Raw genomic sequence first — 22,887 nt, forward strand, 5'->3', positions numbered from 1 at the left:
TTATTACTCGCTGACTTGCTTGATACATGTCATCGTATCCCAATTGCATGGATCGATGCTCATGATGTCAATCACTGGATTGTCTGGTCCAGACTCGATTATTTACAGACCGCCGTCATATTGCTGGAATAATGCCGAGAGCAGCGTTAAACAACAAACAAACAAAATCTTATTAAATTGAAACCCAGGTATTAAACATAAATAAACTAGTCTCAAACATTACCTTCCTGAAGAATGGGTAGACATTAACACAATAGTACAACACTGATGTGTGCTTTCTCATTAGACGGTTTGTCTCGGCCACTCACATGCAATTATTAGCTAATGGTAAATTTATTATTATTTGTTTATATAATAATTAATGTGGTCTAGATCTAAATCTATATGTCGTGCCGTTCCGCTGACCCCCTTCAAACAGACAGTTAAGGGGTGACACTGGTTCTGACCTTTTCACACACATGCTTGCAGGACAATAACATGGCACGTGGAATTTGGGAACACGAAATATATTTTCACTTAATACCTTTCCAATTTCAATTTTACAAATAGTCGCAAATTTCAAGCATCGATATTTTGTTAAATTACAATATATGTTCGGAAATTCATTTATTCAAATTTATTTATTCATTAGAGCAAGCATGATGGAGTGAATCCACATAGACTATCCGGGACAAGTTCCCCTAAATATAGACCTCACCCCAAGCTTAGACATTTTTGTGAACAAGAATTGTCGAAAGGGTCATATTGTAGAATATTCAGAAAAGTCCAACCCGTGAAGATCCGGGGTAGAATAGGTCTTCAGCAACCCATTCTTGCTGTAAAAGGCGACCATGCTTGTCGTTAGAACTAGGCGACTAACGGGGTCGGGTGGTCAGGCTCGCTGACTTGGTTGATGCATGTCATATCGTATCCCAATTGCGTGGATCGATGCTCGTGCTGTCAATCACTGGATTGTCAGGTCTAAACTCGATTATTTACAGACCGCCGTCATAAAGCTGGAATACTACTCAGTGCGGCGTTAAACAACAAACAAACAGAAAAGTCCAATCATATAAACCCATTTCATCTCAGCTTAAATCGGAAATTGCTTGTTTATGACGTCATGACATCGTGATATCGTTCGAACAATAGACTGACTGAACTGATGTGTCCTGTCACCTATATTAAGTTATTTTGTTCCGTTGTCCTGAGGAAAAATCATTTCAATACATTTTCTAAGAACGAGAATGTAGGTAGCACCATAGTGAGGAATAACCTACCCGCACACATTGGAATTACGGGTTATGTGTCCCGTGTGAAACAACGCTGAATGTCCTCGTCAAGGCTAGAGACTTCACAAAAATAATTCACACGTGACAGATAAGGGACTGGGCATTTATTCTGGGGGAGATTGGGTTGTGAGTGGGTGGGGGCGTCAAAATGTATCAGTTATAAGGGGGGTCATGAAAACATGTGCTACATAAAATAGGGATGGGGGATTCGGCAAAATCTGATACAGTCCTAAGACCCAGAAGATCTGTCATAACTCCTACTTAAGTGGCTCGTATAGTATTCTCTAAATAATGACTGTACTCAGCTTTACCAGATCCAAACATTTGTAAGTAAATTACACAGAGAGTCTGAAAAAAAAAAAATTAAACTTGCTTGGTACGTCGCTCATGGGACTCTGTCTGCATACATGTGCGACATTTAATCCACCAAGAAATAAAAAAAATATGATCAGTTACAAAAGGCTCTGCGATGTGGCTGACTGGGTGCTCTGTCCGCACGTGGCGTCGATCGTTCTTCATTCTTCAGTCACCGGTTTGTCTGGTCCAGACACGATAATGACAGGGCACCATGCCTGAATGGAGCACTGCTGACTACGCGGTTAAATATTACTCACTCACTCACTCCAACATACAGAACTATTTTCGTGAAAAGACCATCGTCCCAACCATAATCGCGGTCAAAGTTCACACTGCATGCACGTCCGCGTGAGAAAACCTGGGCCTTGGAAGCAGACGACACACAAGAAAGTAATATATATATTTATAGCTAAAATGGATAGAATTATCATTAAAACGCCCGCATGTTATCAGAAATGAGCGGGCCACTGTAACTTGATAATGCCCTCATATTACTTGACGACGGGCCATTATCACGCCCGTTGTTAGGTGACGTCAAAGGATAGGGATACGTAACGTCACGTTCAACAGTGACGTCATCTGGTTTGTTCTATGACGTTTCCATATTTGTAAAAGTGGGTCAGTGACATTCGTGTTGATTGCAGTAAATGTTTCAAAACCGATATTGTTGTTTCTTTTTATTTGCTAACAAATTCCATCCATTTTAGCTACAATAACGGTAACGCTATTTTTCAGGGCATCATCATTTGCAGAAGCCCTCGGTCTTTTCACCTGCCCTCCTTCGTCGGGCAGTTGATGGAAGACCTCGGGCTCCTGCAAATGATAATGCCCTGAAAAATAGCGTTACCGTTATAATATATTTAATTTGCATGAAACTGTGAGAACAAAGTCATTTTCCTGGTATTGATATGATCTTGACTAGGAATGAATGATGCTGATAGAAGAAACAATGCCAGGGAAATACCCTAATCGGTTATATAAATAATAATACAATAGAAGGAAAAATCACCACGTGGGGAGTTTTGCGGCGTGTGTACCAAATGACGAGTTACTGTATTCCCTCTTAAAAGCGATCCTCAGACGTAACTACACTCAACTTTAATTTCGCTAGTAAATTGGAGCCCTATTCTAAAGCAAGTGGAGAAACAATGTTTATATTTCAAGATAGTAATGCTACAAAAACTAATACTAGTCACTAATATTTACAGCTTGTTATAACCCAAAGGCTTATTGAACCCTCGCATGTATTGATGAACATTTATTAGAGGAAACACGAATATTAGAGGAAACACGAAAAGATACCTCAAGACTTTTCAGCTGATACTGAGAGTATTAAAATAATCTGTCATGCCCTCATTGTCAATGTTGTCTGTTATCTGTATAAACTGTAGGGCCTGTAAGTTTCTGAAGTGATTGTCACCTGCATGTGGTTCCCAAGTGGATGCAAAGATAACACCAATACTGTTCTTTTATACGGGGCTGAAATTTGGGGGTTCAGTGACATAGAACCATTAGAAAAAGTTTAATTGTATGCATGTAAGCATCTTTTACATGGAAAGTTATCAGCTTCAAATAACGGGGTGCCAGGCGAGTGTGGTAGATATTCTATTTAGTCTCTTGCTGTTTTGAAATGTGTCAAATATTGGCTGTCTCTTATCAAAATGCAGGCATCTCGTTTAGCCCAAAAATGTTATATGTTGCGGTTGTAACTACACCAAATCGAAAATGAAAATACCTTTTTGTTAACTTGTCCAGCTTATTGCCACTTATACGCAAAGTTACATAAAATCTAAATTTTACATCTTACCAAATATTCTAAAGTTTAATACATCGCTGGCATCGCAAGAACCAGACTCGTGAAGATCCGGGGTAGAATAGGTCTTCAGCAACCCATGCTTGCCGTAAAAGGCGACTATGCTTGTCGTTAGAACTAGGTGACTAACGGGATTAGGCAATTTATTATGCCTAATACTCAGCTATATTTCGTGCTGTGGATTGTTCAGAATAATGCATGGTAATCACATTTGCAGCCACTTTGTCATCACTGACTACGCGGTTAAATATTACTCACTCACTCACTCCAACATACAGAACTATTTTCGTGAAAAGACCATCGTCCCAACCATAATCGCGGTCAAAGTTCACACTGCATGCACGTCCGCGTGAGAAAACCTGGGCCTTGGAAGCAGACGACACACAAGAAAGTAATATATATATTTATAGCTAAAATGGATAGAATTATCATTAAAACGCCCGCATGTTATCAGAAATGAGCGGGCCACTGTAACTTGATAATGCCCTCATATTACTTGACGACGGGCCATTATCACGCCCGGTGTTAGGTGACGTCAAAGGATAGGGATACGTAACGTCACGTTCAACAGTGACGTCATCTGGTTTGTTCTATGACGTTTCCATATTTGTAAAAGTGGGTCAGTGACATTCGTGTTGATTGCAGTAAATGTTTCAAAACCGATATTGTTGTTTCTTTTTATTTGCTAACAAATTCCATCCATTTTAGCTACAATAACGGTAACGCTATTTTTCAGGGCATCATCATTTGCAGAAGCCCTCGGTCTTTTCACCTGCCCTCCTTCGTCGGGCAGTTGATGGAAGACCTCGGGCTCCTGCAAATGATAATGCCCTGAAAAATAGCGTTACCGTTATAATATATTTAATTTGCATGAAACTGTGAGAACAAAGTCATTTTCCTGGTATTGATATGATCTTGACTAGGAATGAATGATGCTGATAGAAGAAACAATGCCAGGGAAATACCCTAATCGGTTATATAAATAATAATACAATAGAAGGAAAAATCACCACGTGGGGAGTTTTGCGGCGTGTGTACCAAATGACGAGTTACTGTATTCCCTCTTAAAAGCGATCCTCAGACGTAACTACACTCAACTTTAATTTCGCTAGTAAATTGGAGCCCTATTCTAAAGCAAGTGGAGAAACAATGTTTATATTTCAAGATAGTAATGCTACAAAAACTAATACTAGTCACTAATATTTACAGCTTGTTATAACCCCAAGGCTTATTGAACCCTCGCATGTATTGATGAACATTTATTAGAGGAAACACGAATATTAGAGGAAACACGAAAAGATACCTCAAGACTTTTCAGCTGATACTGAGAGTATTAAAATAATCTGTCATGCCCTCATTGTCAATGTTGTCTGTTATCTGTATAAACTGTAGGGCCTGTAAGTTTCTGAAGTGATTGTCACCTGCATGTGGTTCCCAAGTGGATGCAAAGATAACACCAATACTGTTCTTTTATACGGGGCTGAAATTTGGGGGTTCAGTGACATAGAACCATTAGAAAAAGTTTAATTGTATGCATGTAAGCATCTTTTACATGAAAGTTATCAGCTTCAAATAACGGGGTGCCATGCGAGTGTGGTAGATATTCTATTTAGTCTCTTGCTGTTTTGAAATGTGTCAAATACTGGCTGTCTCTTATCAAAATGCAGGCATCTCGTTTAGCCCAAAAATGTTATATGTTGCGGTTGTAACTAAACCAAATCGAAAATGAAAATACCTTTTTGTTAACTTGTCCAGCTTATTGCCACTTATACGCAAAGTTACATAAAATCTAAATTTTACATCTTACCAAATATTCTAAAGTTTAATACATCGCTGGCATCACAAGAATCAGACTCGTGGAGATCCAGGGAAGAATAGGTCTTCAGCAACCCATGCTTGCCGTAAAAGGCGACTATGCTTGTCGTAAGAGGCGACAAACGGGATCGGGTGGTCAGGCTCGCTGACTTGGTTGATGCATGTCATCGTATTCCAATTGCGTAGATCGATGCTCATGATGTCAATCACTGGATTTTTATTTACAGACAGCCGTAATATGGTTGGAATATTGCTGAGTGCGGCGTTAAACAACAAACAAACAAACGCATGCGCCTATAATCAATATGAGTGAGCGAGTTGGGTTTAACGCCGCTACAAGTATTCCGGTTATATCACGGCGTGTCAGCTTAATGTGGGAGGAAAGCCCGAAGTGATGCAGGTCTCAGACGTTTACCACTTCGGTGAAACCCACGAGTAGGTCTCATATGCAAACGTAAAAGCGTTAAAAGTCTGAAATTAATATTCCAATCTGGTTTTACGATTCTCATCCATTTATCGTTCTGGAATATCACCTCTGAAACCACTGTCAACATTTTGATTATATCACCCCAGCTATGGTGATCTCTAAAACTTCGCTCACAGAATATCAAACAGATTCTAAACATGGCAGTCAGATTGAAAATGTAATTTATTATGCCTTATACTCAGCTATATTTCGTGCTGTGGGTTGTTCAGAATAATGCATGGTAATCACATTTGCAGCCACTTTGTCATCACTCATGATGACCCTGAATTTGCACGTGCACCCCGGTCATTGCACGCATAAAATTCCACCAGTGATCAGAATATCAGATCACGTGACTACCCCTTCAGCCAATCAGCATGAAAGAAACAGTGTTAACTTCAAAGTATGAAATTATTTAACTTTGAAAAGCAGCTGTGTTGACGACAAAAACTCGTAACGTTATGCCGCGCATATATCCGAAAATGAGCGGTTGTGCGCATTGGAATGCTTGAAACTGCAATTGCACGAGACGATGTTGCCTCAAGCCTTCCTCGACCATCTTGTGTCAAGAATGAGACGCCGTTAGCTTTTGTCACTGCTAATGGTCAAACTGATCATACACAATACGGACTTGTGAACTGACGATTGACCCCACGCCACTTTCAGCCAGATGACATTTACAGAGGACGTGTTGACACCGACATGACGATTTCATGTTTCATAGACATCAAAATATTGTTCTGTTGCAAAATCGTTCTTTGTTTGCATTTATTTATTATTTCCCATGACAGTCTGTGATGCACAGAAACTCTGTTTCCGCTGGTTACAGTAGTATATAAAATACTGTTTTCGACTTAAAAAGCGCCAACGGCGATATTTTCTAATATATTGGCTAGCGAACAATCCCAATTAGCGGGGAATAAGTACCCCTTCCGATTGATCAATGTTCACAAGACTTATTTATTCGTGTATAATACGCACTCGTGTGTTATATGCACCCTTAGTTATGGGCTATGAAATTCTGGAAAAATATATATGTCGTATATAAACATTTCAGGGTGTCAGCGTAAACCACGAAATTTACGATCTTTCAACTGTTATTTTCACCAAAATAACATTCTAATAAGAGCCCCCTTTTTTCTAATTTTGAGAGCGCCCTAGGCGCTTATTACGTCGAATGCGGTACCCTGTTTTGCGGAAAGTGTGAAGAGACAATGAAGTTCATTAAAAAGGGTGGCCAATTATATATCCGATAAGACATTTTATAAATATTTCTGGTCACAATGTCATTTTCTCAGACTGATTTTAGAACCTACAGAAGTAGCAATTTACAATTTTAACATTCATATTGTTTGAAATCAGTTACAATTATGGAATTATATTCCGGGTGTGTATGCTTTACATAAACTTAGCAATATTGCAGAGTATGCATCAAAACTCCAATGCATCAATGCATTACACGAGGTTGCAGCCGAACAGGACGGACAGCTTTTTTCATTTGGACCGTGAAGATCCAGGTTAGAATAGGCCTTCGGCAACCCATTCTTACGGTACCTTAAAAGGCGACTGTGCTTGTTGGATGAGTCGACTAATGGGATCGGGTGGTCAGGCTCGCTGACTTAGTTCATGGAACTAATGGGATCGGGTGGTCAGGCTCGCTGACTTAGTTCATGGATGTCATTGTATTCCACCTGTGTGGATAGATCCTCATGCGGTCAATCACTGGATTGTCTGGTCCAGACTCGAATATTTACAGACCGCCGTCATATAGCTGGGGATATTGCTGAGTGTGGCGTTAATCAACCGAGAAACAAATCAGTTGTGTGTTTGAATGGTGATGTACATTTTAGCCGTCTCTCATCACACCTGGCACATGATGAACCTCCACGACAGAGTGAGTGAGTGAGTTTGGATTAACGCGGCTTTGAACAGCACCCCAGTTATATCACGGCATGTCAGCTTAATGTGGGAGGAAAGCTTGCAGTAGCAGCTCTCAGACCACTTTGGTGAGAGATGTTGGAAGCCACAGTCTAGTGTTCTTTGAGGCAAGAACCACCCATCCTCAGGACAATAGGCTCCTACAGTCGTGATCAATGAAATGTCCACCAACAAACCAAACAAAGGCGACATAAGGTAAATAAAAATTTATTTCACTTGTTCAACTTCAAAGAAGCAGTGTTACATCGAATACTTTTATATGATTTTGTTGTGAAAGCATGTTTGACTTTCAGGAACAACCCATTAATTTGTCTGTGAATGGTACAAATTTGAAGTCAAATTAATCTTCTTTGATTAACTTCATGAGTTTCTGCAAAATATGCTCTCATAACGGTCTCTTGTTTCTTTTGAGAAAATAATGACATTCACATTTAAGAAAAATACTTTCTTTAAATTACTGTTGTATATTTAAATGGAATTACAAAGTTAAAATGACGGCTATAACTGTACTTTATGACAGTCATCCAATAAGTAAACATTATAAATGAAATACGGTATAAAAACAATAAATACCACGTCATAATACTCTTGCATAGTCTGAGTAACACTTTTTATACTAATAATTGATGGTATCAAAATTTGTACATGAGAGCGTGAGGTGAACGAGCGGAGTAACAACTTGATGGTACATGTATCAATATTTGTACATGAGTGTGAGGTGAACGAGCCAAGTAACAATGACATGAGCACAAACTGGGGAACACAACCATGAACAAGACAAAGAGAGGGTTTTCATGTACGAGGACAGCCAAACTGGCCCATCAAACCAAAAAAACGTTTCCATCCTATAACTGACAACAGTGGCACTTGATTAAACACGTCATATTGGGGTATGTTTGGCTTGATAAGAACTAGACCTTTACACACTCAACACAATGATAAACCAAACAACCCCATTTCCACTTATGTCGGACTTTCCTGACTGAACGATATTGTTAATATGTACAGATAGATCAGCAATGTCAGAATATTTTCAGTTTATTGCATTATGGATTGAAAACGCAAAGTGCAAACTGTATATCATATACTTGATAAAATACTGTGTAACTTGCCTTGGAGGGGAATAAATTTATCGGTGGGGGAATATATCTCTTATACCCCGCTATGAGCAAGACAGGCAGCAGATGCATATCTGAGAGACAGAATAAATCCCTTTTACCCCACTTCAAAGCAATGAGCCACACGCTTTTTTCTTTTCCCGAGTCAATGGAGGTCACGTGACATGGCACAATCTAACCTCAGCTCAATCGAACAGCTGTTTTCTATCAATTTTGAATTTGTTTGAATTCTTTTACATGTCAGTAAGATAAATTCGCTGTAGCAGGATCACAAAGACTACATGGGGTTTTATGCGTCCCTCGTTAGGTTTTATAGGAGTCAGATAACATGTTTTATCCCTAATTTCAGCTTTCAGTTGACATTGGTTGTAAGTAGTTGCAGAATGATTGGGAATGCTGATGAAGTTTGGAGGTTGGTGTTTTGTCTTGGCTTAAATAACAAATACTCTACATGATGACCAACTCGAACACATTTGTCACAAACCAGAAGATGAAGACAGGATAGATAAGTCAGATGAAAGACCATTGATGAACCACAGTAAGATGTTACGATAATTACATGCCAGGGAATATCAGCTATATCATATCAAAGTCTATATATAAATATAACCGAGGTTGCAGCTCCCTCATTGGTGGAAGACGATGAGAGTGTAGACATACTCCACACACTTCAAAAGCATAACACAGATGCTTATGTAACAAGGAACAATCTTTGGACCAAAGATTCCTTCGTTTATTCACCACCTATATACATGTATATGTGTCAGGCTTATACTGTTTTGAGCAGTTCAGTAACCGCCGGGATCCACAACGCTCGGACAAGTGACATCATGCATGATCTTACAAGCAGCCAAGATGATATCTAACATTGAGCCATGCTTCAGCGATACGATCACCACATTTAGGAAATCTCCATTTCATATATGCTACTCATAAGAAGTTAAACAACACCCGATTTTTCAATACGACTATAGTAATCTTCAAGGTATACTACTCAGAAGAAGTTAAACAACACCCAAGTTTGTCATATGAATATAGTCAATTTGTCATGGCATGACGCGACAGATTAACTATAATCATATGAATAAATTGGGTGTTCTTTGACTGCTTTTGAGTTGTATACCTTGGAGAAAACAATTGAGTCCAAACATTACAAGACAAAGACAGTGATGAACAATAAAAACAAAAACAGATAAAAAACAAAAATAGTTTGAATCCCTAAAAGCAAGTTGATAATACTGAGTATAGTTGATGTAGTTTAATGCAATCAACATAAAATCAGTGATAGTAATTATGACACATACAGTTATGGAAGTACACTGATGAAGACACACAAGCGTAGCACATCGGGGGATTTGTTTTGTTCATGTACGATCAGTGTTACAGATCTAGTTTCTGTGGTATGTATTCATGCAGAGCAGAGAATTCACTTCTATGAGCAGACAAGTTATTTAAAGTAAAAAACAACTTGTTTTCTTATCAATGTCGTCAGAAGTTCAGAACTATCAGTCTCTGTACCATTATCATCAAACTTTACACGTCAGGCTCCTACAGAGTTACTTCCCTTCTATACACTGTAAGACGAACAGACATCCCTGAGATAACACCCTTGTAGCACAGGCTCACTGCTCCATCAATCCTTGCCTCATTCCTTGAATCAATGCCAGCACCCAAACATTCACAAGTCCCATCTATAACACAGTTTACATTGAGGAATGAGGGTCTGGATCTTCTGCTTACAGTCTGTTTCCTGTGAGGAGGAAAAAGGTGATATGATAATAAAATCTATATGCAAAACAATGGACACTTAAATGAATGAACTATTGTCAGTAGTGAGTGAGTGAGGTTTTAGGCCACTTTTAGCAACATTCCAGCAATATCATGACGGGACACCAGAAATGGGCTTCACACATTGTATCCATGTTGTGGGAATCAAATCCGGGTCTTCTGCTTTAACCACTAGGCTATGCCACCGCCCCTTTTGCAAGTAACAAAATCAAACCACCTTCAATTATCTGTTGAATGCACTGACTTTCTTGAAGGTCTCCTATGTGTGACTTCATTTCACTTCTACAATAATAACCAAACCATACAAACTGCTGAGTGCGGCATTAAACAACAAACCAACCAACCAACACAACCAAAGACTGGAAGACATGGAGGATGGGCTCACTGCCACATGGTTGTTGTGGTTACCTGATTTTAGCGGACTCATGGCCGGTGTTTTGTTCTCCTTAGTGTGCTGGAAGGCTTTGGAGGGGTCGAACTTGGTGCGGCACTGTGACTGGGAGAGTCGGTCTTCGCTCCGCCGATCCAGCTGCCTTTTTTGTTTGCGGGCCTGCTCTCGCAACTGCATCACCTCCTAGAGCGTTTCCATAGAAGGATTGAAAGAAGCAATGCATAGTGTGAGTTAGGATAAGCTGAAAAATTTGATAATTACTGTATCCTTTATCACAAAAGTAACAATATGAAGACACTCCAGAGGACAAGCATCAATATTGGAGTCTTTGTCAACCTACCAAATTACTAGACAAATCTCAGGCTTAATCAAAGGTTAAAAATTCAGTTAATATCTTTGGCTCACCAGCACAAAGGGATCTTAGCACTAAGATCATCGTAACTTCCCTACTTTAACATAGACTTACAACAGTCTTAGCGCTAAGATTGTTTTGTGTAAGTGGGCCCTTGACTTGTAAGGGTCCAAACCTTTTTGAGCGTGTTGTTTTCCTCCTTGATCCTGACAATGTGTTTAATCTTCTGTTTTTGATTCTGGTGTCCGAGTAGTCGAGCATACTCCGTACTCAGCTTGTTGATCTCTGCCTGCGCATTAGCACTACAACCTGACAGCAACAAAGGAACATGTCAGTCTTCACCAGCGGCACATTGAAACATCAACATCATGCATCTACAAACCCCATTGGATATATGTACCATAACAAAATTGATCTTAATAATAACCTTTTCTATTCCATGTCCCCACAAGTCAAACTCAGGGCCCCAGAGTGAGTGAGTGAGTTTGATTCTAGTCGCTTTTAGCCCTATTCCAGTAATATCAGGCGGGGGACACCAAAAATGGGCTTCACACATTGTACCCATGTCGGGAAATGAACCCGGTGTAAGGTGCCAAAATCTCCCAGATTATACCCCGGGGTAGATTCTGGGAAAGGGGGGTTGATTCTGGAAGGGCCCAGAATCTACCGGGGTATACTTTGAAGGGGGGTATACTTTCAGACTTTACACCGGGTCTTCAACGTGACGGCGAACGCTTTAACCACTGGGCTACCCCACTGCCCCCAGGGCCCCAGAAGAAAGGAGGTCCACCCTAAAAAGTCACAAACACCATATGTAAACAAACCATTATTAATTTTACTTCAACAACCAAATTAGGGATGTCTTCATGGTAGCTAACATTTCTTTTCACATTTCAAGGAGTTTGCCTACCCCCAGGACCCAACACCCCCTCCCACACCACAGCGTCTTACCCAGTAAATACTGCCTCTCTGCCTCAAAGGCATCTATCTGATCCATGAAGGGCGCCACTTTCTCCTGGAGCTCCTCGTACAGGGTCTGCCACCTGGAGACATACAAAGGTATCAACCAGTGATAAGCCACCGATAGGGTTAGCTTGCATAGCATAGCTGCCTCTGCCTGTTTACACCTCTACACTGGCAATATTTCATAAATAAATCTACCACATTGTAGAATAATGGACAGGACCCGTATTATAACTTACAGACTGAATCACTAAATAGAGGAAATCTGGTTAGCATTATCTATCATGTTTCTGGACCTCTTATTTAGTTTAAATTTGTATAAATAACTTTTACGGAAACGTTCTACAAATTTAACATAGTGATTGAGTACCAGTAGCAACACCTACTTGTGTATTTCTTGTGTGAGAGCATCAACATCAGCTGTTGCAGCCTGCTCCTCAAACTGCTGCCTCAGCACTTCCACCTGCTGCTGATGCTGGTCCTGCATCTGCTCCACCTCCTGAGCCAGCGTGTTGTACTCTGACAAGCACCTGCAACACATGAACAATGACAAACACCTGAACAATGACAAACACCTGCAACACATGGACAATGACAAACACCTGCAACACATGGACAATGACAAACACCGGCAACACATGAACAATGACAAGCACCTGCAACACCTGAACAATGACAAACACCTGCAACACATGAACAATGACAAGCACCTGCAGCACATGAACAATGACAAGCACCTGCAACACATGAACATTGTAGAATTTTCCTATTCGGAATATTCTATAAGTAATACGTTACCACTGTTATACCGAGGCTGTTGTCTCCCACAACTGCTGCTATAGCGAAATCTACCACAGAGATCTCAATTACCTCATGCAGCACGTGCATAGCCACCTAGCTGCCATGTGACACCCTTCACTCTTGTCTCCTGCGAGAGCAAGTGCTCGGGGGACGGACGGGCGGGCAGCAGCCCAGTGGTAACGTATTACTTATAGAATATTCCGAATAGGAAAATTCTACAAATTACATTAAGTAATACGTTACCACTGTTATACCGAGGCTGACTACCACAGTAGGCGGTGGGGAGCACCTACAACCCGAATCCTGACTGCTAGCGTTCCTTCCGACCAGCGGAAGTAAACACCAAGGCGGAAGCACTCGATGCGCATGCACCTAGCTAGGCGTTACCCTATAGGAATACCAAAGCACTGTCAAGCGCATACCGTAAGGCTCAATCGTCATTGCCAAAACGATTGGTGACTCCAAACGGCCCCACTGGATAGGTATTTCATCGCCGCAGCGGATGAGAACACTGTATCCGCGTGAGCTTAATCTTAGATCAGGTTAAACAGTCGAAAAGAGGGAAATTAATTTCCTTCAGACCGTATATCCCAGAGCAAGCCTACTTAAAGTATGCATTTGGCGCGTGACCTAATTCCAGTATTCGTAAGCATGTATCACAAGGTTGGAATACACGACAGACAATTAAATGAATAATTGTCAAAATACAAATAAGGATAAAACACACAAAAAGCCGCCTCGCCTGTGGTGTGAGTGCGCTGGTTTGCAGGACCCCCACTCCTGTACCCACGGCGTGGGAACATTGGAGACGACCCAGATTGACCACCGTGCAAGGACTGACGACTGCGGAGTTTGGAATTGCGCTGGACACACCCCCTAGATGACCGCTTGTGCCGCGATCAGCGGCCCAAGACGGTGCACCCCCTCCACGTCTTCATCAGAAACCTTTCTGAGGTAATGATTGGCAAAAACCGAGTCAGAACGCCAGTAACAACCTCGTAATATTCTGTGAACAGAGATATTCGAGTGTAGGGCAAATGTTGCCGCTAGCGCCCTGATCTCGTGCGGGTTTGACCCCGCTACCGGTAACCCCCGAGACCGGTACGCCAGATTGATGACAGAACGAAGCCACAACGCAATCGAGTTGCGAGTTATGTCAACCGTGCGATTAGGGTTACACGATATGAACAGACGGTCACGCCCTTGTCTACGTTCATTCGAAGCCTTAAGATAATACTTAAGGGCCCTAACCGGACACAGCGCTCTGTCCTCAGTATCAGCAGGATGTAAGATTTCTTTGAGGGATCTTACAGTGAATTCTCTCTCCGTTTGCCCGACTCTCTGATTCTTGGCGACGAAGCCCATGAGCAGGCCCAGGCGGACCGCTCCTTCGTCACCCCTATCGAATCGTACCTTGGCGACATCGAGTGCATTAATTTCGGATACACGTGCCGCCGTGGCAAAGGAGAGGAGAAATGCTGTTTTCCAAGTCACATGCCGGAACGAAGCACTATGCAAGGGTTCATACGGAGCTTCCGTAAGTGATTGCAACACTAGGGAAAGATCCCAGGCCGGTGCCCGAAGGCGGCCCTTCTTAAGATCGTGCTGTTTGAAACCCTTGATAATACCCCGTATCACCGGCTCTTTGGAGAGACTGGTACCCATAGCAACGTCCCGTACCGTAGCAACGGACGAAACATAGTTGGCAATGGAACCCCCGGAGAGTTTCCGGGTCTCTCGCAAGTGAGACATGAAACGAGCAATATCCTGCACAGATACCTTATCTGGCGAATGAATGTGATGTTTACAACACCACTTCGTGAAAATAACCCAACGTGCATTATACACCTTCTGGGTAGAATCACGATGCATACTAACGTATGCCCGAGACGCCCGGCGAGAAAAACCTTTACTCCTCAGACGCTCGGTGACAACATCCACGCGTGCAGATTGAACTGCCCTGAGTTTGGATGAAGCTGACGGGTGTGAGGGTGGATCAAGAGATCCGGTCTCACAGGCAGTGGAAGTGGCGACTGCGTGACCTGGGTCAGCAAGTCGGGGTACCACGATCTGTTCGGCCACATGGGCGCGATCAGTAACATTCGACAGCGAACTCCTCGAAGCCGGCTTAGAATGTGTGGTATCAACGCTGTCGGCGGGTAAGCATAAGCGTCCAAGCCCGTCCAGTCTAACGCGAGAGCATCGTGATCGATGGCCCTCGGGTCCGGGACTGGTGATACAAACAACGGGAGTTGATTGTTGAACCGTGTTGCGAACAGGTCGACCATCGGACGACCCAAACGTTCGCACAGCCACTGAAACACTACTGGGTTCAGCATCCACTCTGTGGGGCTCGGATCCTGAGGCCTCGATAGAGCATCGGCCAGTACGTTCCGCACACCTGGGATGTGACGGGCGCGTATCTGGCACGGGACACTGTCCACCAGAGCGTAAAACTCGAACGTGAGATCGAGTAGCGAGTGACTGTGGGTTCCCCCCAGTTTGTTCACATAGGACACTACCGTCGTGTTGTCGGTCGCCAGCATGAGCCGGGCGTCGACGAGACGATGCTTCCAGTGATTGACTGCGTTGATCACTGCCTTGAACTCGAGACAATTGATGTGAAGACCTAGTTCGTCTACGCACCACAGCCCCGAGCTCACCTCCCCCTCTAGATGGGCGCCCCAGCCCACTAGAGAGGCGTCTGTATACAGGTTCAACGTGGCCCGGTAGGGCCGCATAGAGACTCCTGATAAGACATTGTAAGGGAGCGTCCACCACTCCAGATGCGGTCGGAGCCGATCCGGGAGGGCGACGGTCGCACTGTTCACCTCCGTTGCTAACAACTGGATTAAAAACCGTTGCAGCGGGCGGAGTTGGAGACGACCCCGTTCGGTGCAGTCCTGGGCTGATACAAGTCAGCCCTAACAGCTGTTCCCAAAAGTGAACAGTCTGTTGCACCGCTAAGACTTTGGCAATCATCGCCTGAATTTTGTGCCACCGGTCTGGGGGGACAAATAGGCGATGGGACACCGTGTTGAACCGACCTCCGATGAACTGCAAGTTCTGAGAAGGGGTTAACTCGCTCTTGGGGAGATTGACAATCCACCCCAATTGCTCCAAGAGCCGACGTGCGAAAACGAGATGGCGTGACAGGGTGTCCGTCATTCGATTTGCTACTAGCGAGTCGTCCAGGTACGCGAAGTACCGGACACCCCTCCGGTGGAGGAACCCCACTATGGGGGTGGTTAACCGGGTGAACAGCCAGGGAGCGGATGAAAGACCGAATGGGAGTACAACCCACTCGTAGTGCCTGCCTTGAAAGACAAACCTGAGATACTTGTGATGATCCGAGTGAATCGGAACATGCAGATAAGCATCCTTCAGGTCGATCGAAGCTAGCCAGTCGGCCGGCATGATCAGTGCTTTCAGGTCCGTCAAGCTCAACATTCTGAACTTGGGCGGCTTGCGCAGGTAGAACTCGTTGAACGATTTCAAGTTGTGAATCATTCTGAGTTCGGCACTGTCCTTCTTGGGAACGAGAAATATCCTGGAGTAAAACCCCGGTGTTATTTCTGGTAGAGCTAACTCCCGAACTGCCCTCTTCTCCACCAACCTGCCGATGGCATCGGCGAGGAAGGGAAGATCGGTTTCCGAATAGAAACCTGCCGACGGGGCAACGGTGAGCGGCGGATTCGCTTTGAGATCGAGCCGATAGCCGTACCGAATCGTGTTGACCACCCACGGGTCGTCGAACACTTGTTCCCAATTCTCCCAATAAGTCTGGAGTCTGGCTCCCACTGGGGACAGAGAGGGGGGCCGGACGGGCTGCGGCAGGCGCAACTGTCCAGGGCCAAGTGACTCGGGTTCGCCTACGGGCCAACCGAAGTTGGCGCTGTCGGCATACGAACCCCTCCAATGAGAGTCACCTGGAGGGGCCCTTGCCGTCCTTAGACGACTTGGGCTTCCCCCAGTTCCCCTTCTTCCCGCGAAAGGGCTGCTGAGAACCCTTACCGGAGCCCTCAGAGCGGGGCTTCTTCCCGGAGGAAGAAGGACCCGACCCCTTAGGCCTGCCGGACGCAGCATCCTGGGGCGCGCTCCGCTTCGGAGCGGCACCCAGGCGCCTATGCAAGGACCCCACAAGATCCAGTGTGTGCCGAGAGGCATCGGCAGACACAGCGGCCTGTTGTTCCTTCAGAACCCCAGGGATCTTGTTATTAAACAGGGTCCGAGCAGACCAAGGCTGCGAAAGGAGCACCTCCTGATTGGCAGCGTCCAACCCTGAAGCAGCCAGATACGACTGGCGCCGAAGAAAATGGCACGTGCCGGAAACAAAGGCCGAAGCCCCGGCAACGTACTCCAGGGAAGCATTCAAACCGAGCAAGCAGTTGTAAATGCGCTGGTCTCGGTCCGTAGGAGAACCTTCGACCAGACTGGCCGCTGCAGCCAGGTATGTGTCTCCGTGAGACAATGCCAGCATGGAGTGTCGAGCGAGGGTGTCCAGCTGTTGCAAGGTACCTTGTGGTACCGTGGCAACCGGTGGGGCACGGACCCCCAAACGCTCCACATGGGCTTCCGCAGAAGGACCAGCCTCGGGAAAGGCAAGGTCATGTACTGGGAAAGACCCTTTTCTCCACGACGGGGGAGGTAACGGGAGACCCCGACCGGAGGCAGCCGTGAAGGCCTTCTCCAAAGAAGGCTTAATCCCGCGCAGCAAGGTTGATGCCGGGAAAGCCTTGTCGGACGTCTCGTCGTATACCTCGGAGGAACCCACGGAACCGTGGATTCCCCGCGGTATCGGCAGGGGCTTTGGCATGTCCTCGAAGAGGTCATACACCATGGCCACGCGGTCCTTAACCGATAGCGGAAGCAACGGTTCGGGGGAAGGACCGGTAACCACGGCAGCCGCCGCCGTACCGGTGGACCCCGCGTCCGAACCCGCGGCCACCGAAGAGGCCGGGGACGGAACAGCCAGCGGCCTATCTTGCGATAAGGCCGCCAGCTTGGAGTCCACAAGTTTCGACAACAATGCGGCGACGGAATCCCCAGACAGCCCGAGGGCCGCAAGGGGATCCGCCGCAGCCGAGGAGGTGGTACCCGCACGGGGACCCCGACCGGACGAACCAGCCACCACAGGGGTGGAGACGGACTGTACGTACAGCCGGTACCGCTCAAACTCCGCAGGCCCCAGACCTTCGCACAGGGTGCACCGGGTGTCCCCGCAAGGAACCCTGCACCGCGGGCAACGATCGTGGGGATCCCGGGACGACAAAAACTTTCTGCACACCCCACAACTCCGAGGAGCAGGGGTAGAGGGGGTGGATACTGGGGACATATCCATGTCAGACATTGATTGTTTGCTATAAACAAAGAACAAAACATGGTTACAACGCACGCACCACAATGATTCACAAACGAGCATTTTCACAAGAAAATAAACGAGCAATGTGAACATATAACATACACATATAACTTTTATTAAAGAAAGTTATGTTAACCCCCAAAACATACAAGAACAGGGGAAACGTAAAACACAACGTGCATACGCGAACCCCGCAAGTATATAGAAAAAAGGGCGGGAAAAATTTTCCGTTTGGCGGGAAAATTATAACCAAGCGTAGCTACCGCAACGCCCCATAAAAGCACAGTTTATTAGAGAATAAACTATAATAAATATCACCAAATCTTCAGGAACGCTTCAGCAGGAGAAAAAACACGTCTTGCTTAGCAGACGAAAGAGACAAGAGTGAAGGGTGTCACATGGCAGCTAGGTGGCTACGCACGTGCTGCATGAGGTAATTGAGATCTCTGTGGTAGATTTCGCTATAGCAGCAGTTGTGGGAGACAACAGCCTCGGTATAACAGTGGTAACGTATTACTTAATGTAATATGACAAACACCTGCAACACATGAACAATGACAAGCACCTGCAACACCTGAACAATGACAAACACCTGCAACACATGAACAATGACAAACACCTGAACAATGACAAACACCTGCAACACATGGACAATGACAAACACCGGCAACACATGAACAATGACAAGCACCTGCAACACCTGAACAATGACAAACACCTGCAACACATGAACAATGACAAGCACCTGCAGCACATGAACAATGACAAACACCTGCAACACATGAACAATGACAAGCACCTGCAACACATGAACAATGACAAGCAACTGAAACACATGAACAATGACAAGCACCTGCAGCACATGAACAATGACAAGCACCTGCAACACATGAACAATGACAAGCAACCACAACACATGAACAATGACAAGCACCTGCTACACATGAACAATGACAAGCACCTGTTACACATGAACAAGGACAAGCACCTGTCCCACTCCTCACTGACAGTCTGCATCTCCCTGATACCCGACCACCTACTGTCTGTCAGAGCTGTACCTGTCCCGCTCCTCACTGACAGCCTGTATCTCCCCGATACCCGACCACCTACTGTCTGTCAGAGCTGTACCTGTCCCGCTCCTCACTGACAGCCTGTATCTCCCCGATACCCGACCACCTACTGTCTGTCAGAGCTGTACCTGTCCCGCTCCTCACTGAGAGCCTGTATCTCCCTGATACCCGACCACCTACTGTCTGTCAGAGCTGTACCTGTCCCGCTCCTCACTGACAGCCTGTATCTTCCTGATACCCGACCACCTACTGTCTGTCAGAGCTGTACCTGTCCCGCTCCTCACTGACAGCCTACATCTCCCTGATACCCGACCACCTACTGTCTGTCAGAGCTGTACCTGTCCCGCTCCTCACTGACAGCCTACATCTCCCTGATACCCGACCACCTACTGTCTGTCAGAGCTGTACCTGACCCGCGCCTCACTGACAGCCTGTATCTCCCTGATACCCGACCACCTACTGTCTGTCAGAGCTGTACCTGTCCCGCTCCTCACTGACAGCCTACATCTCCCTGATACCCGACCACCTACTGTCTGTCAGAGCTGTACCTGTCCCGCTCCTCACTGACAGCCTACATCTCCCTGATACCCGACCACCTGCTGTCTGTCAGAGCTGTACCTGTCCCGCTCCTCACTGACAGCCTACATCTCCCTGATACCCGACCACCTACTGTCTTTCAGAGCTGTACCTGTCCCGCTCCTCACTGACAGCCTACATCTCCCTGATACCCGACCACCTACTGTCTGTCAGAGCTGTACCTGTCCCGCTCCTCACTGACAGCCTACATCTCCCTGATACCCGACCACCTACTGTCTGTCAGAGCTGTACCTGTTCCGCTCCTCACTGACAGCCTGTATCTCCCTGATACCCGACCACCTACTGTCTGTCAGAGCTGTACCTGTCCCGCTCCTCACTGACAGCCTGTATCTCCCTGATACCCGACCACCTACTGTCTGTCAGAGCTGTACCTGTCCCGCTCCTCACTGACAGCCTGTATCTCCCCGATACCCGACCACCTACTGTCTGTCAGAGCTGTACCTGTCCCGCTCCTCACTGAGAGCCTGCATCTCCCTGATACCCGACCACCTGCTGTCTGTCAGAGCTGTACCTGTCCCCCTCCTCACTGACAGCCTGTATCTCCCTGATACCCGACCACCTACTGTCTGTCAGAGCTGTACCTGTCCCCCTCCTCACTGACAGCCTGTATCTCCCTGATACCCGACCACCTACTGTCTGTCAGAGCTGTACCTGTCCCGCTCCTCACTGACAGCCTGTATCTCCCTGATACCCGACCACCTTCTGTCTGTCAGAGCTGTACCTGTCCCGCTCCTCACTGAGAGCCTGCATCTCCCTGATACCCGACCACCTGCTGTCTGTCAGAGCTGTACCTGTCCCGCTCCTCACTGACAGCCTGTATCTCCCCGATACCCGACCACCTACTGTCTGTCAGAGCTGTACCTGTCCCGCTCCTCACTGACAGCCTGCATCTCCCTGATACCCAGCCACCTACTGTCTGTCAGAGCTTTACCTGTCCCGCTCCTCACTGACAGCCTGCTGCTGTTGCTGTAGAGATGCCACTCTCCGCTCCTGTTCCAGTTTGACAACCAACAGCTGGGCCACCTCACTCTCTGCCATCACCAACTGACTCCGCACCTCGCCCACCGCCTGCGTTGACGACAGCCTGATGCTGAAACATCAACACCATGACTGAAACACCCTTTAAAGCACAAATGACACTTACTGCTGATACAGTAACAGAATTTATTCAAAGTGCCAGGGCAATCAAGTCCTGTTATCACTATTCAACAAACTTTAGGAATGGTTTGTGACTGCAAACAGAGACATGATTTTCAACATGTACTGCAAGAAAACTGTTGTTATAAAATGAGTAAGTAAATGAGTGAGTGAGTGTGGTTTTACGCCGCTTTAAGCAATATTCCAGCAATATCATGGCAGTGGACACAAGAAATGGGCTTCACACATTGTACCCAGGTCGGGAACCAGGTCTTCGGCGTGACGAGCGAACGCTTTGACCACTAGGCTACCCGACTGCCCCTGTCATAAAATGAAAGCACCCATACAGCAGAAGTGCAATGGTCCCAGCAGTTCCACGGACATGACAGGCAACATGGGTTTCACACAATGTATTCTGACAACGTTACATTACTTTCCTTCCCATTGTTGCACCTGTTCTGAGAGAGTTGAATGAAACTAAGTTCCGGACCGTGTGGGACTGGATTACCTCCATCAGCAGGAAGTGACCATATTACCATTGTTAGTCAAATCAGTGACATTTACCAGCCAATATAGAGCAACTTGAAGATGCCTCACAAGAAGAATGGTGTTGCATTCCAAGGGAGACAATTCAACCTCTATCATGCCCTAGTGTTGGGGCTGGATGTTTGTCATTTTCCTGCTATATGAGTGAGTCAATTGTTCTCAGTATCTAACAAATGATATTCACTTACATATTCTTCCCAGTATATGAGAAAATACTGACTGCCATCAAATATCTCCACTAACCTTTCTACATCTTCCAAGAGTTTCGACTTCTCCGTCTGAAGCAACTCCACCTGCACCTGTAGGTCAGCGACAACAGTCTTCGTCTTCTCACCCTCCTTCACAGCCTCCTTCAGGGAACTCAGGTCTGACTCGGTGGTCGTCTTGTACCTGCACAAGAACATAACCCACATCATATCTACAGGTCAGACTTGGTGGTCGTCTTGTACCTGCACAAGTACATAACCCACATCATATCTACAGGTCTGACTCGGTGGTCGTCTTGTACCTGCACAAGAACATAACCCACATCATATCTACAGGTCTGACTCGGTGGTCGTCTTGTACCTGCACAAGAACATAACCCACATCATATCTACAGGTCTGACGCGGTGGTCGTCTTGTACCTGCACAAGAACATAACCCACATCATATCTACAGGTCAGACTTGGTGGTCGTCTTGTACCTGCACAAGTACATAACCCACATCATATCTACAGGTCTGACTCGGTGGTCGTCTTGTACCTGCACAAGAACATAACCCACATCATATCTACAGGTCTGACTTGGTGGTCGTCTTGTACCTGCACAAGAACATAACCCACATCATATCTACAGGTCTGACTCGGTGGTCGTCTTGTACCTGCACAAGAACATAACCCACATCATATCTACAGGTCTGACTCGGTGGTCGTCCTGTACCTGCACAAGAACATAACCCATATCATATCTACAGGTCGGCCTCCGTGGTCGTCTTGTACCTGCACAAGAACATAACCCACATCATATCTACAGGTCTGACTCGGTGGTCGTCCTGTACCTGCACAAGAACATAACCCACATCATATCTACAGGTCTGACTTGGTGGTCGTCTTCTATACCT

General features: G+C 45.6%; 2 protein-coding genes across 2 annotated transcripts in view; both read right to left on the reverse strand.

Annotated features, from left to right (window-relative positions):
- Positions 1 to 10,280: 10,280 nt before the first annotated feature.
- The window catches only part of LOC139449748 (hyaluronan mediated motility receptor-like), a 34,391-nt gene continuing 21,784 nt past the window's right edge, over positions 10,281 to 22,887 (reverse strand). Inside the window, exons 19-25 of the mRNA XM_071231272.1 lie at positions 22,029 to 22,175; positions 21,034 to 21,192; positions 12,659 to 12,802; positions 12,261 to 12,352; positions 11,485 to 11,618; positions 10,975 to 11,140; positions 10,281 to 10,528 (exon numbers count right to left, since the gene is read on the reverse strand). Coding sequence (XP_071087373.1) covers positions 10,515 to 10,528; positions 10,975 to 11,140; positions 11,485 to 11,618; positions 12,261 to 12,352; positions 12,659 to 12,802; positions 21,034 to 21,192; positions 22,029 to 22,175 — 856 coding nt within the window. The 3' untranslated portion in view covers positions 10,281 to 10,514. The remainder of the gene's footprint in view (positions 10,529 to 10,974; positions 11,141 to 11,484; positions 11,619 to 12,260; positions 12,353 to 12,658; positions 12,803 to 21,033; positions 21,193 to 22,028; positions 22,176 to 22,887) is intronic.
- Positions 16,981 to 18,551, reverse strand: LOC139450235 (uncharacterized). The gene has a single exon (XM_071231913.1). The coding sequence runs from the start codon at positions 18,526 to 18,528 to the stop codon at positions 16,999 to 17,001; it is 1,530 nt and encodes a 509-aa protein (XP_071088014.1). The 5' UTR covers positions 18,529 to 18,551; the 3' UTR covers positions 16,981 to 16,998.

The sequence above is a fragment of the Haliotis cracherodii genome, unplaced genomic scaffold (assembly GCF_022045235.1).
Source record: "Haliotis cracherodii isolate W230 unplaced genomic scaffold, xgHalCrac1.p SCAF_8, whole genome shotgun sequence".
NCBI lineage: Eukaryota > Metazoa > Mollusca > Gastropoda > Lepetellida > Haliotidae > Haliotis > Haliotis cracherodii.